The sequence below is a fragment of the Notolabrus celidotus genome, chromosome 4 (assembly GCF_009762535.1).
Source record: "Notolabrus celidotus isolate fNotCel1 chromosome 4, fNotCel1.pri, whole genome shotgun sequence".
NCBI lineage: Eukaryota > Metazoa > Chordata > Actinopteri > Labriformes > Labridae > Notolabrus > Notolabrus celidotus.
Window position 1 is genome coordinate 29670728 of NC_048275.1, and position 14682 is coordinate 29685409.

General features: G+C 42.3%; 2 protein-coding genes across 7 annotated transcripts in view; one reads left to right on the forward strand and one right to left on the reverse strand.

Annotated features, from left to right (window-relative positions):
* The window catches only part of mmrn2a (multimerin 2a), a 41486-nt gene extending 36736 nt beyond the window's left edge, over window positions 1-4750 (forward strand). Inside the window, exons 10-11 of the mRNA XM_034682791.1 lie at window positions 853-1374; window positions 1739-4750. Of these exons, the coding sequence (XP_034538682.1) occupies window positions 853-1374; window positions 1739-2142 (926 nt within the window). The 3' untranslated portion in view covers window positions 2143-4750. The remainder of the gene's footprint in view (window positions 1-852; window positions 1375-1738) is intronic.
* A 1386-nt stretch (window positions 4751-6136) lies between these two features.
* Window positions 6137-14682, reverse strand: part of usp54a (ubiquitin specific peptidase 54a) — an 87830-nt gene continuing 79284 nt past the window's right edge. For 3 of the 6 annotated variants that reach the window (XM_034682023.1, XM_034682024.1, XM_034682026.1), the window contains 5 exons: window positions 13933-14682; window positions 13621-13718; window positions 12628-12741; window positions 9864-10158; window positions 6137-9272 (listed from right to left, as the gene is read on the reverse strand). The exon at window positions 13933-14682 is cut by the window's right edge and continues 140 nt beyond it. In XM_034682023.1, coding sequence (XP_034537914.1) covers window positions 8665-9272; window positions 9864-10158; window positions 12628-12741; window positions 13621-13718; window positions 13933-14682 — 1865 coding nt within the window. In that variant the 3' untranslated portion in view covers window positions 6137-8664. The remainder of the gene's footprint in view (window positions 9273-9863; window positions 10159-12627; window positions 12742-13620; window positions 13719-13932) is intronic. The other 3 variants (XM_034682028.1, XM_034682027.1, XM_034682022.1) reach the window with 2 other exon arrangements.

Below are 14682 nucleotides of genomic sequence, written 5' to 3' on the forward strand. Positions count from 1 at the left end.
ATACAGCGCTCAGCAACATCAGCACATAAACTCACACAGCCTCAGCATTTTTTTGTCACTCACAGCACTCTCAGTTGAAATTGTTGAACTTGGACCACTGCTGTGCTCATCAGTGTCCCTTCTCCATCACCAACCAATCACAATCAAGAAGGGGCAGGACTTCTGATATCAAATTTGTTAACAACAATGTTAAAAGGAGAGGAGCCTGATAACTTAACCACACTCATTTTTGAAGGGTTATTTCTAAGTCTAGAGGTGCTACTAATTCCAAGAAATGATGTCTGTCAGTTTTTTCATGTTTTCATTGTAAAGTGTATTTAAATAAATGCAAACATAAAGCATACAAAGCGTTTTAAAATTGACTTTACAGTAACCAACGAAGGGAAGTGGAACTGCCCTGTGACAACTTTCATGATTTAGCAACTGTAAGGACTTTTCAGAAGCACTCTGAAATTAAGGTAGTGGGTGCTGCTAACACTAAGAACGCCGCCAGTAGACACAGGCCCTAAAACTGACGTCAGCCAATCAGATTGAAGCACCTCTTCATCCTAAAACAAAGTTCTGGCCTCAGATAATGTCTGTGTTTTTAGATGAAAAAGAAGCAAGTCTCATGGAGAAAAGTGTCACCGTCAAAAGTAAATTCATTTGTTATTTTCTTGGATAACAAAGTTTGACGACAAAGAAATTACTGAAATGATTGACACCTTGTAACATCCACACACACACAACCTTCAGATTGGAGTAGAAGCAGTACATTTTCTGGTTTTATGTTCAAATAAAACTTCATTTTCAATGTCTTTACAGGAAAACTTACAAACTTTTAGATTCATTCTTGACTCCTTGTGCCCCCAGAGAGCAGAGAGGAGGTACCATCTGCTGACCAGCCCCCTTCCTCCCCTCATCACTTCCCTGAAGATTGGCTCTCTGGCAGCAGAAGAAGGAGCACCAGTGGAGTTCCAGCCAGGGAGCGGCAGCTCGTCCTGCATCCCCAGGGGGGGCATCCTGAACACGGAGTAGACGGCAGCGACTTGTGGAACCTGGAGAAAACAGTGAAGGAGCTGAGGCAGAAAGTGCTCCTGCTGGAGGAGGAACAACGCAATGCTACTATAGGGAGGGCTGCACCTCCCAGTGGTGTTGAGGCCAAATTGCAGGCGGAGGTTCTGTGGCTAAAGAGAGGGCTGGAGGAACATCTGAAGGTATTCAAGAATGTCTTCAGTAATGCTGACGTGCTGGCAGGATCTAAGGACACACTGGCGCTGGATAAACTGTTGCAGCTGGTGAAGAACAGAGAGGGGAAGAAGGATAAGAAGAGAGGAGGAGGGAGGGAGGGGACAGGAAGTGGAGGACACCATCGCAGCAGGAGGGAGACATCAGGTGAGCGAGAACTATGAGCCTCATGCACACAAGTTTTTGTATTTCTCTACTAAACCTCTTGAACCTCTCTGGCCTCTTTTGAGTGGTTTGTTCATACACGTGTCAGGTCACACTTAGTTCAAAACATATTTGACATATACTGTTTCAACTTAAACCTTTTGATAAACTCTTTACTTCTTCAAGAAGTTTTTTAATTTAACAAACTACTTAAAATTACATTTCACAGTTTTGAATCTGTTGATATGTGACACTCATGGACTGCATGTAAAATCTCCTATCCTCTAATTAGCACAAGCAGATGTTCATGGATGTTTTAATTTATAATTCTTGGCTTTTAGACTCCTGACCATTCTCTTCTCTCTAGGTATTGTTCCCCTCCTGAGCCGCCAATCAGACGACCCTCTGCTGCTCGTAGCTGGATCTCCTTTGCGTGGCTCAAACAGTGTCATCCTGTTAGAGCCGTCTCTGAACCGAGGTCAGTTTTACTCTGACACAGGCACCTTTATGGCTCCAGTGAAGGGGATCTACCTGTTTGTCCTCACCCTGGACCTGAGGCCGGGCCCTGCCCACATGGTGCTGAGGAAGGGGTTAGGGGGAGCCATGGTGTCTCTCCATCGACAGGAGGGGAGGGAGGCAGGGCTGGTTACTGGGGTGAGCCTCCTGCTGCTGAGTGAAGGGGATGAGGTGAGGCTGGAACTTCAGGGAGGAGAATGGGTGGAGTCAGTGGACAATGTGTTCACTGCGCTTCTGCTCCACCGGACCACCTGAGGGCGCTGCGGAAACATAAGCTCAGTGAGAGACATTGATCAGAGACTGTTGGAGGGACACTTCATAAAAACCTCAGAGGGTCAGAATTTGTTTAAAACACATTGAAAATGAGAATTTAACTTATCTTTGTAGAGGTTTATTTCAAAGCACCTTTCAGAAGCCCAAGTACTTACGTTTTGATTCAGAGGCAGTCCTTTAAACCACCTGTTCATCTGAATATTAAAGTTTGTGCTCTAAACATCTCAGACATCTCCAGACTATTAAACCAGAAGATAAACTAAGAGTAAACTGTTAGAAAAATGTTCACTTTTTGTGAGCATTTCTTCTGTCTTACCTGTAATTATGCCAAGCACAGCCCAAACCCCCTTTTTTCAGTGTCTTCCTGTTGGGTGCAGAGCTCAAGCCTGTTTTTTTTAGTCTAGCTTAGCATAGACCTAGAAGGAGGAGGAAACAGTCAACACACAAAGTCCACACATGTTTGACTTAATAATATTTGTGTTAATCTTTTAAACAAGGGATAAAAGTTGTTGCTTTTTCAGTAGGAGGTAGAACCATTGGCTGTATGTTTAATATAGATAACATATTCAGATTGTACAAGAGTGAAGCCAAAAAAAAGAAGCAACAGTCAAGTTCAGTAACACCTGTTAGTGATGCGTTTCTTCTCACCGTTCCACCTCTACTCTGCTATCCAGTGCACACAGCGCTGCAGGAGGCACATGGTGCTAACCCAATTTTTAACATCATATAAAAATTAAAACTAAACTTGTGAGAAAAATGAACATGAGAGGAACAAACAGCAACGACAAAAGCCATGTTGGAGAACATATAATTTGACTTATATTGAGTTTATAGTTTGACCCATGTTCCATCTTTTGTAATAGATGAGGACTGCATCCAATCAGTAGGAGGGAGCTCTACATCTTATGGCTTCATTTTTGGGGAGATGTCATGCCATCCATATTCTAATACAAAGAACCAGCAAGCTCAGTATCTTGTGGAAGACTCTTTAGCTGTGACACATGTTGCCAGTTACTGCTGGGGGGGGGGTCCACGTTTTGTTTTTTGGGGCACTGCCTGGACTTTTTTTCAGTGAGACACTTTCAGCAAGTAACCACTCTGAAACAACAAATTTTGGTCTTAATTGAAATAAAAAGAGAAACAGCATGTTGAACAGTGAGGTTTAGAAGTGATGCTAGGAGTTTGTTTTTTAATTTGTAAAATCTCTGGGGAAACTGCAGGGAGTCAGCGGTGTTCCTGCTGAATACCTGAAGTCCAATGATAACATTTTTTTTACCCTTTCCATGAGTTTGTATATCTGAAGACCTTCCTTTTGGACTGTCTATAGTTAATGCCAGAATTGGTGGTGTACAGACCTGGATGTTCAGCCCTGTATTCAATCTAAACAAACTAAGCATGAATAGTTTAGGGTAGAAATCTAATCTGAAGTCACCAAATCATGTGAAGACCTGGAACTGATCTTACGACCAGTGTGACGAGGACAGCAGCCTCTGTACATGAGGCACCTTTATCAATTTAGTTAATCCAGCACCCCAATTAAAAATGGAAAGACCTGGTTTCCTCTTTGTTGCTGGTATTCATTTCACATCTGTAGACCTGTTTGTATTGTTGGTCAAATATGCACATCAGCTGTACATCCATGGACTCCCTTACTTTTGGTATTTTTTCTTTAAAGAATGAGTTCTTTATTGTCACAAATACAAAGAGAGGTTTGGCTCAGGTCCTCATGGACACATACACTCATACACCCAACATTGGCTAACTCAACTAAGCATTTAGTGCTCCGGTGTTATACTGGAGATTTGGATTGGGCCCATAACTGCAGCAAAGACATCTTTACCCATAATATCTTGCTCTAGTTATCCAGCTTAACACAACAAGCCAACGCTGCTCCCATGTTTGAAGTTTGAACAATTCACAAGATTTCTTAAAGACAGTCATACATTAAGAAATGCCCTCCTTAATATTATAATGAGCTACGGCAGCATTACCTTTAGCACGAGTGTCATGGTTACTCAGATATATTTGTGTGGATGCTTTAGCGCACAGCATTTAAGAAAACACCTAGAATGCTTAAGTTAACATTAAAGGCCAGCTACTGCAAAACTGTGGAAAAACAATCTGCAAAATATTAATCCATCCAGATTTTGCTTCTCGGACTCACCATTGAGGAGTTAAAGACCAAAATATAGAGTTTGCATCAAATTCTGCTCTAGGTCCTCGGCCTTACATATGCCAGGTGTGATATCAATCAGATGACGTGTTCTTGCAGTAGCTGCCCTAAGGTCAGACCGACCCTCTTTTTTCTTAGGTCGAGGGGATTAAAGGTGTTGCACATCTGTCAAATTTCTATCATTAGAGTGTTTGAAGGGAATTATTTACTTAACATCAAGAAAATGTTCTGATGTTGTGTCACCAGTCATCTGTGATGTTTGTCAAGTTCTGACATAGACACATAAAACCACACAGAGCATTCATTTATATAAAGGAGCTGAGCAGTTTGTTGGTGTAAACAGAGTGATGAATGTGTGATATATAGAAGTCCTACCTGAACTGTCACAGCCTGTAACTTAATAAAGTTTTATCTACAGGTCTCTGTGTGATGTTTCCACACTGCAAACACAGAAGAGAAATGGAGACATGTTTTTCTTCATAATACCCCGACACTACCATGCCACATCCCTGAACTCTAGTTTATAATACAAGAATGTTCAAATTCTCATTATATTCTGGAGTTTAAAGTGTTTTTAACAATCGCCAGATTATAATTTGGGACAGAAATATTTCCATATTTTGTTATTTATGTACATCTCAGCTTTCCTATTTCACGGATTTTCTCAAATTATTAAAAACACTTGATGTGAAAAGTTTGAAGATTGAATCACTGATTTCTTGGCTCGTGAATCTATTAGCATATAAGTTGTTGTGAACAAATCACTCCATACATCTCACATAAGCTCTATTGACACATGCATAAAACACCTAAAATCTATCTAAAGTTTTCAATGTGTGCTCTATGTGTGAACACAAACAGCTAATGTTTTCACCCTGACTTCCATCAGAATTTTTCAAAGTAAGATTTTCACAAGAAGTCAGAGTGAGCCAATATGACAACACTACTAATAATTTAAAGAAATTCATCACCAACGAGTTGGCGGGTTCGGATGACGTGTACATCATGTCGAACATGGAAGACATGCAACAGGGTGAATAAAAACATCCTAGGTTGAAGAAGGAGAATCATCTTCCATGGCAAGAACAGTGATGATGTCTGCACATGTCACCACTATCATCTCTCTTTCTCTTCATTTCCCTCTATCCAACCCCATTCGGTCGAGGCAGATGTCTGTCTAACATGAGTCTGGTCCTGCTCGAAGTTTCTACCTGTTAAAGGAAGTTTGTCCTTGCCGCTGTAACTTGCTAAATACTGAAAAGTGCTCTGCTCATGGTGGATTCAGATGAGATCAGACTGAGTCTGTAAGATGGGACAGGATGTTATCCGGTCTTGATGTTGGGTCTTTGTTAATAATATAACATGGAGTACGGTCTAGACCTGCTCTGTTTGGAAAAGCATCTTGGGATAACATTTGTCGTGGTTTGGCGCTACATAAATACAGATTGATTAATTGATTGGTTGATGTCCATTTCTTGTAGCATTGATATGCATTCAAAAACTGGCATTGCAGTGTAGTACTCTGTTGTTTCATTATACATAGTGCTGTAAACATTACACTGTGACTAACGTTAGTCCCAGTGCAGCACTGACTCGTGTAGAATGGGTGTTTTTGAATCTATAACTTGTAACCCTGAAAACTTGATAAAAGGTCATTAATACCGCCTGGCCTTTAGGCAAACATGACTCCACTGGTGTGGGCAATAAGCTCAGTGTGCTCCTTCGACACTCAGAGAATGAAATGATCTGTGTCAGGTGTTTGAATCAGAGCTTTAACAACTGAAAATAAGACTCTAAAAGACATTTCAAGGTTTCCTTTAAACATTTTAATCATCTTATCATCTCTGTTAGGTCTACAGTGTAGAAAAATAAGCATCAAAAATATACCAAAATCAACAAAATAAAATCTGGCAAAGCAAAGCAATATGGAAAAAATATATGTGACATGTTGGGAAAAAGAAATACTTCTCTTCAGCATTATAATGCACCAGTATTAGTCATATTATGAACTCAGGTCTGGTCTGAGCTTTTATTCTGAAAAGGAGACATCCTGTCAGTCAAACAGCAGGAGAGAGTTTGGAGCCACAGATTCATAAACTCTAATCTGATTAAATGATTTGTTATTGTTATAGTAAAATAATATTCATACTGACTTCAGACCAGACATGGGTGTGTTTGTTTAGCTCACCTTTAGCTCCAGGTGGGCCGGTTGGGTCCTTGGCAGTAGGACAGATCAACTCAAACCATTACCAAACAGTGCACTGCTCTTTATCGTGATCCTTTATGATCAAAAACCATCCTAATGTGGTAAGAATCCAGAAACAAAACCAGAAACGTCTCCCTGAACAACGGGAGAGATGTCAAAACTAAAATGAGCAACAAGCACAGAAAGAAATCTATCCTCAACACTTCTGAAGTGCACTAAAGTAGAGTTACATGCAGCTGCACGGCTGCACTAAAAAAGATCTGCATATATCATCATTACAATAAATGTACACACGGTAGAGTGATTCTCTCAAGGCTAGAATACGTCTGAAAACATCATGCTAAATATTAGCTGCAACTCTGTCAAAATAAAAGCTTTTGTTGATAATCTAAAATCATCTAACAAGTACAAGAAGGCTCCACATCCCAAACCAGGCAACTAACTAGCTTTAGAAAATTAGATGAGGTCTATAGAGTATATATTCAGGTTAGGCAGATAGAATAGTTTGTTAATATATGCACAACTCAGTCGACAAGCTACAAAAATAAATAGAGTAACAAGTAGAGTAGATTCATACAGAAAGACACTGAAGAAAAGAGCTCTTCTACTTCCTGTCGAGTCTTCCAGTCCTTCATTTCCTGTTTAGATCTGTGCCGCTCTGAAGCTTCAGCACAAAGATACAGTATATATATTTTGTATCAGTATTCAATATATATTTTATTTCTACAGTGCAACTGCCGAAACATGGTGTCAGTTCAACGTCCAACCTAGAGATCAAAATACAGACACATCACAGGAAGTCTCTCAGACTGAAGCCTGAAGCGGTCTGTGTCAGAGTCAAACCACTAAAGCTAAAGAGGAGAGTCTTCTTATCATCACTTCATCGTTTATAACTCATTTTGAGGCCCCAAAAATGTTCCTCTGTTCTTTTCTATGACAGTAAACTGAACATGTTGAGCGATTCGGACTGCTGGTCAGGCAAAAGAAAAAGAGTAGAATATCAATAACGAAGCAACAAGCTGAGAAAAGAATGAATGTCATAAAGTGGACTTTACTGCCTCAGGTAATAAAAAAAATGTTGCTTTCTTAAGATAATTTTTAAGCAAATACTGAAAGAGATTTAATAAATAGTGTTAAAACATTGTGTTATAAAATGTAAAAATAAAGGAAATGACGTGACCCACAGCTCAAACTTATTTTGCTGCTGAGTTTGGTTTAAATGTTGAGTAATCTAAATGTGTTGTAATGGTTAATGAATTAATTCAAATTGTTTGTCTGAGGCAAAACTGCAGTGACTCATTACTTCTCTTTCACTGACTACAATTTCTGGCTTCTTTAACAACAAGGGGATATTTTCTTACGCCTTGTTTTGTACAACCATCAGTCCTGCATTCAAACACACTCAGTTTACCATCCAGTCTGACAACCTGGAACTCTGACACGTTTTACTTTCATCTTACTGATAATAAGCTCTCTGCCTCTTCAGATTCCTGCTTTTGTCAAAACTCTGACACCTTGTGGATCCAGACTCATACCTGGAGCTTCCTGCATGTTTACAGATGTGTCAGCAGTTTGATCAGAGTGAGGCTGAAAAGTTGAACAGACAGCAGCTTCTGATCACATCCACAAGCTTGCATCAACAGCTGATTGTCTCGTGATCAACGCTAGTGCTTTATCCATTAGAAATCTAAATGTGCTTTAATCCAGCAGACATTCATTGACGGATTCTGAATATAGTTCTGTCTCTGTGACGTTGTTTGATTTGTGGCCCTGCACGTTGTGTTTTTGTCGTCAGGTCCATGTGGCTGTAGAGAGTCGTTTCTGCAGTTTATTTTGAGGCAACCGTTTCTAAACTGAAGAAACTTAAACTAAGACTGAAGTTTGGTTTCCTCACTTGAAGCTGCAGACCAATCAGAGAGCTTTATCTAACAGTGAGATCCACCAATCAGAAGGAGCGGGGCCTCACAGCCAGAGGAGGATATAATTACTTGTTGGCACGATGTAAATACAATAACAGAACCTTTTACATCTGAGTTCACCTCGTGTTGTTTGATATGAGACGTCTAGTTAATGACTCTGTAACTGAGGGGTCTGCAGGGGGTGTGGTGGTATGCCTCCGTCCCGATCAACTAGCCGGGCGAAACCGAGCCACGTAGGCTCCACAGGATGAGCAGTAAGGGCGTGACGGCTCAGCAGGGAGTTGCTGGCACAGTGAGCAGAGGTGGGGGTCTCTGCGAGGCCGGTTGGTGGGGGGCTGGTGGGAGATGGTCCTCTGAAGGGGCTGGTGGTGGCAAGCGGTGCGAGGGTCCCAGGAGGAGCTAAGTGGAGCAGTCCTATATTCGGCTTCCCGGCGCCAGTCAGTGTCAGGTGGCACGTCTAGGCGGAGCGGCTGGATGGGGGGCTCCCCCGTCACCCTGATAGGGTGAGGGGTGTAGGAGGAGGACCCGTTCACTCTACCGGGCTGGGATGGTTGCCTGAAGTGACTGTTAGTGTTGGCAGAGCGCCGAGGGTGGGAAAGGGTGGCGTAGAGACCCTGAGGACCTGTTGGGAGGTTAGGCCCAGAGCTGACCCGGGGTCTGGGGAGGGAGGAGGTGGAGGAGTGAGGAGGGACCCGACGAGGAGCCCGGGGTAGAGTGCCGTAACTCAGCGCAACACTGTGGAGGCTTTGACCTGGGAGAGCTTGATGCCTGTCAGACACAGCCAGAAACTGCAGCTGGACTCCTGCTCCAGGTCCTGAGTAGGAGGGGAAAGAGGATGAAGAGGAGGGGAAAGATGTGAAGGAGAAGGAGGAAGAAGAGGAGGAGCATAAAAACTGTTAAAAACAATACAAGCACAATACATGGAGCCATGAAGATAGTTTCCCCACAGCTACTCAGATGCAACTGAAGACCACCATGACACGAAGTCTCCTTCACCTGATTCAATTTCTAAGTTGCAGGTACACAAGTACAGCTCTAAGACTGTATAGAAAAATGACAGCTCTGTGTAAGCAGATGAGAAAATGAGTCCTGATTCATTCATTATTTTTACATGGGGAAACATTTTCCAAACATTTCTTCAGATATTCAATTTTCCGGAAGTTTATGATGACAGCCGCTAGTTGAAGGTTTTCTTCAAAACTTCAATAAATCCCACAAAAAACAGCAAAGGGGTTGTGACTGTTACAGTGACGTCAACGTCAGCTCCATTAATTTAGATCAAACACATTCAAAAATATAAATACATCAACAAATCATGGAAATAAGAAGTGTAAAACTCTAATCTGGTGATTGTTGTGGGGTTGTTGGTGTAGATGGAAGTGGAGGTGAAGGGCCAGCAGGTTACCTGAGTGTCCCCTGGAGGAGAGGCCTGAGCTCAGGGGCCGTGATGTCTGCGTGGGGGGGTGCTGTGGAGGAGGTGCAGGAGCTGAGGGGCCGTGGTTTCGGGGTTGGTGGTGTTGGAGGTGGTGGTGGTGGTGGGAGTGATCTGCAGGGAAGGAGGTGGAGGAAGAGGAGGAGGAGGAAGAGGGGAGGTGCAGGGAGGAGGTGCTGGGGCGACGGAGGAGGGATGAGGAGGAGGAGGAGGAGGAGGAGGGGTGATGGTCGGCCTGTCTGAGGGGGGGTCTGGGCAGAGTGGCATCCTTCAGAGTGAGAAGGAGGGGAAAAAATGAAGGAGGAGGAACAGATGACAAGATGACAGTGATGACGAAATAAAGAGGAATATTTGAAATACAGATGAAGATGGAAAAAGATATTTGTCAGAAGGCAGAAATGAGAAGGAGATACAAAAGGTGTAAGAAATCAGGAGAGGGTGAAATATGATAAACATTAGAGGGGAGAAATTAAGGAAAAAATACACAGAATGAAGAGAGGGGCGATGAACAGAGGGGGATAGAAAAGAAGATGAATCAGGAAGGAAGGAGAAAAAAGAATAAAACAAAAAGATGAAAAGGGTTTAAAATGATGGTAGGGGAAAACATGAAAAATGACAGATCACAAATAAAAAGAATACATAAAAGAACCTTGTATCGTAACGATGCAAGTTTCACTTTGTCATAATATCAAATAGATTTTCTGTCTGGTATGTTTGTCGATCCAGCAGATACAGAGCAACATCATGGGGTATAGTTGGTGTCCTAGTTACTTTAACCCACTTGTAATCGTTGTGCCAAGTAGTGATGGTGATGATGTGTTGTCGTTAAGTTGACTGAATACACACATCCCGAGTGGACTCTACAGCAGGAGCGGTTATGTTGCATGTCTGGTATAACTTTCTTGCCGTTTGCATGTAGACGATTTCACTGACGTCACTCGGACTTGTGAAAGATTTTTATTGACTTGAGGTCAGACACATACAGAAGTGAGATGTCAATGAAGGGGAGAAATGTGAGAAATGTTCATGTTTGCAGAGATGATGCAGTATAAATGCATGATGTTCCTTCATGTTAAAGCTGAATTATAAATGAGGCTCATTGACTACAGGTCTGAGTTCAGCTTGTTCTACTTATACAACTCCTCCCTATGTGAGTTGTAATGTTTCAGTGAGGGATGCTGCTGTGCTACAGACACAATCAACGCTCAGCTGCAGAAGAAAACCCTCTGGTTGAAGTCTAACATTGAGATTCCCTCTGCATATGGTGAAGCCTGGGAGGATTTGACAGAGGTATCCACAGTCAGACCTCAGCTGTCGGTTCAGATCAGGCAGTGAGTGCTAAGGTTAAAAGCTTAATGGAAGAACTAAATCAGTGATCAATCTTTAATGCGCTGGCCTGAGGCGATTCCTGAGGGCTGAATACAAGATGGCTGAATGCCAGCGGCAAAAGAGAAGAGAGAGAATTGGGTTTTGTACAGAAATATGGGCTGCTGCTTCAGGCTCACACAGAAACCTTTACCGCTGTAGAGTTTAGCAGTTCACAAGCTTTCCCACACTGTTTAACCACGTGCAGTGATAAAGATCAGCAGCTGCTGACAGTGTGGGACTGAAAAAGGATGCTGCATGGGTCCATGGCATGCCAATGTATTATTTAGCCAATGTAAGGTTTATTTGAGGTCAAGAAAGATATACATCTACAAGGGTTCAACAGTTAGCCAGCATTGTCGACAAAAATCGGTATAATTAGTTAGCAAGTTAAGTTAGTAAAGTTATAGCACAGGTTTTTCATGCTGTTTGCAGACATAAGATCTGTTTTGAGGGCCGATTTGCAGATGAGTCTTGAGAACATCCTCAAGGCCTTGATGCTGATCCAAGTCTTATAAATAATAATAAACTTTATTTATATAGCACTTTTCTTTAAAAAGTTACAACGTGCTTCACAACAAAAATGCTGAAAAATAAAAAGCTGATAGAACTAGATTTGCGTTACGACAACTGTGGACATTCGCCTCTTATCTTTGACAAGCGTGGTCAGTGCAGCCTCTGTTCATGAGGTGTGTCCAAATGGGAGTGCCAGAAATGCAGTTTCCTGTGTTTGAATGTGAACCAGGAGTGATTTGCAGCATACCATAAAAAAATAACATGACTCTCATGGCAAAAAAACATTTGTGCTATTGCAACACACCACAGATTAGGTATGTCCAGATGGAAATGCTATGTTTATTGATGTCTTTCAAAATTTTTCCTTCTGTGTTTCATGCACTCCACCAGGAATTGGAACTGGGAAATGCAAAGGAAGTATTACTATTGATAATCTTCTCAAAAAGTCATTTTTTGGTTTTTTTTTTTACATCTTCTTCTTTTTAGGTGATTGTTTGCATTTTGGAACTTTTACCATGAAGTGATATTTCAAGGTTTTGGTAGAGGCTTGATTTAAATTAAATGTTAAAATGAGATAAAAAGTATTTGTACTTTTAGGTGAAGACATAAAAGGGAGAATGTTTTAAAAAATAAAGGTGTGTCAGAGTTGGTCTAGTTAACCAGAGAAGCAGAGAGGAGCCAAAGCTGAGCCTGAATGCAGTAACAACCGTCACACACAGGGTGGCAGCACATTGTTAAACAGCCAGCAGACAGGACGTGTATACAACTGATTTTTTACCCCAGATAATATTTCAGTGTTTATATGTGTGTGTATTTGTGTATGCTTGTGTGTCTGTATGTGATTGGTTTGACTTACACAGATGCGAGAGGGGCCGAGGTTTTGGGGTCGTGACCCAATGACAGTTCCACTCAGGCTGCGGGCGATGCGTCTCAGGTTTTCTGCACTGTAGTTCTCATCCTCACCCGCAGGCTGCACAGAGGACAGAGGTGAGCTTCACACTAACTTTTTCCAAACTATAGAACAGACTTTTACAGTCTACATATTTTCAATCATTCCTTCAAGCTTCACTCCCAATGCAGGATGTTGATTATGGAAATGTAAATTGAAAAATGTTAGAACATGACTAGTTACACAAATAAAACTTAGTAAGATAACAATCCTTTGATTCACAAGGTGTCCGGGTTGTCTCAAGAAAGCCCCACAGTGTCAGAATTCAATGCTATGTCACAAAACACCAGACTTCGTTAAATATATAGCATACATAACCCATAATGCAACAGGAACTGCAATATTTACGTGGTAGATTTGGTGTGTTCTATGTGAGTAGCAGCTACAACAGATTTGTTTCTTTGTTAAACTTGTCTTCAACCAAAATCAACACTGACTACAGTGGCATAACTTTAGGACATTTATCAGACTTCAAATATTCCAATGAAAACCCTAAAGCCTCCATTCTACTTTTATACAAAATCAGTTGAAGTCAGACCTGGTAAACACCTGGAAACACAAGCTGAGTTCAGAAATGAATAAGAATCATTAATATGAGAGCAGGATCCGAAAGATCCGTGCATGTCTTTGGTGCTCTGTTAATGTATTTAAGACTAAAAGCCAAGAGAGACCGCCTCAAACTGTTTAACTGCTGCAACACTTGGTATGTATTCACTCTGAAGACCTGGAAGCAAGACCGCAGAGGGATGTACTGGAAGTGAGATTATTTTATAGGTTATTAGCCGATTGAGAAACTTCTTTGAGCATCCAGCCACCTGATGTGCTGGAGTTAAAAAACAGGAAAAATCACACACACACACACACATACACACAAACACAGACACACACAGTCAGTTGTACCTTATGAGTAGGTGTAACTGGTGTTCTGTAGGCGTATCTCTCGATCTCAGCTGTTGGTGTTTTTGAACGTCCTAATCCTGACAGCATCCTCCTCACACCTACACAAACAAACACAAAAGCACATTATAACAAGCTGTAATGTGACAACTTTTCAAATCTAAACTAATCAATGCTTCTCTCCCACACATGTTTTCACAACACATTTCCATTTCACATAGGAACAGTAAACACAACACTGCCATCTTTTACATTAATGGTAGACACTTTATTTTAATCTAGCTTATTGTAGCTTATTGACTGTGATGCTCTTACCTGGTTTGTTGTTGGTCGGCTGAGGACTGACTCCTCGGCTGCCCCGTTGCATGCTGGGAGCCAGCAGACTGGCCTGGTACAGAGAGTCCAGCTCTGACAGCTCCTCGTCAGGCATCGCTCCAACTCCTCCAGTTGCGTGCTGGGAGCCGTAGTATCTGTTGACGTTCTCAGCCCAGCGCTCCACAGGGAGGGCGGCTCTGTAGTCCTGAGTTGGGGTGAGGGAGGGGAAAGGGAGACCGGGTTGGCTCGCAGGCAATGAGGGGGTGCTGGAAGGGGACTCTGGTAGGGAGAAGGTGGGCAAGCTAATTGGTGGGTCGCTGGGGGAATCAACAACATCAGTTTGATCCACGTGTAGGCAGGACCAATTTCTGGTTGTGTTAGGGGAAGGAGGCGGGGCTATCCTGGAGTTGTGAGGGGGCTTGGTCTGTGGGTGTGTGATGTAACTCTCCTCCTTCATGATGGGATGACAACTTTCATTGGAGCTAATAGGTGACAGGGTCAGTGAATACGGACTCGGTTGAGGGGATTCACTTGTGGGGATGGAGACAGGAGGCGTTCTGGTCCATGAGACTGCGTGGTCTACCTTCTCAGTGGGAGGGGGTGGACCCAAGTTTTCATGGTTGGTCTGCTCCAAAGGGTCCACATACAGAGCCGGGAGAGAGCCAGTGAAGGGGAGGGGTTTCCCAGTGCGGGAGCAAGGGCCCCTGGTCCTACTCTCTTCCCTAGGTGAACTTGAAATGGCCCTGCTGC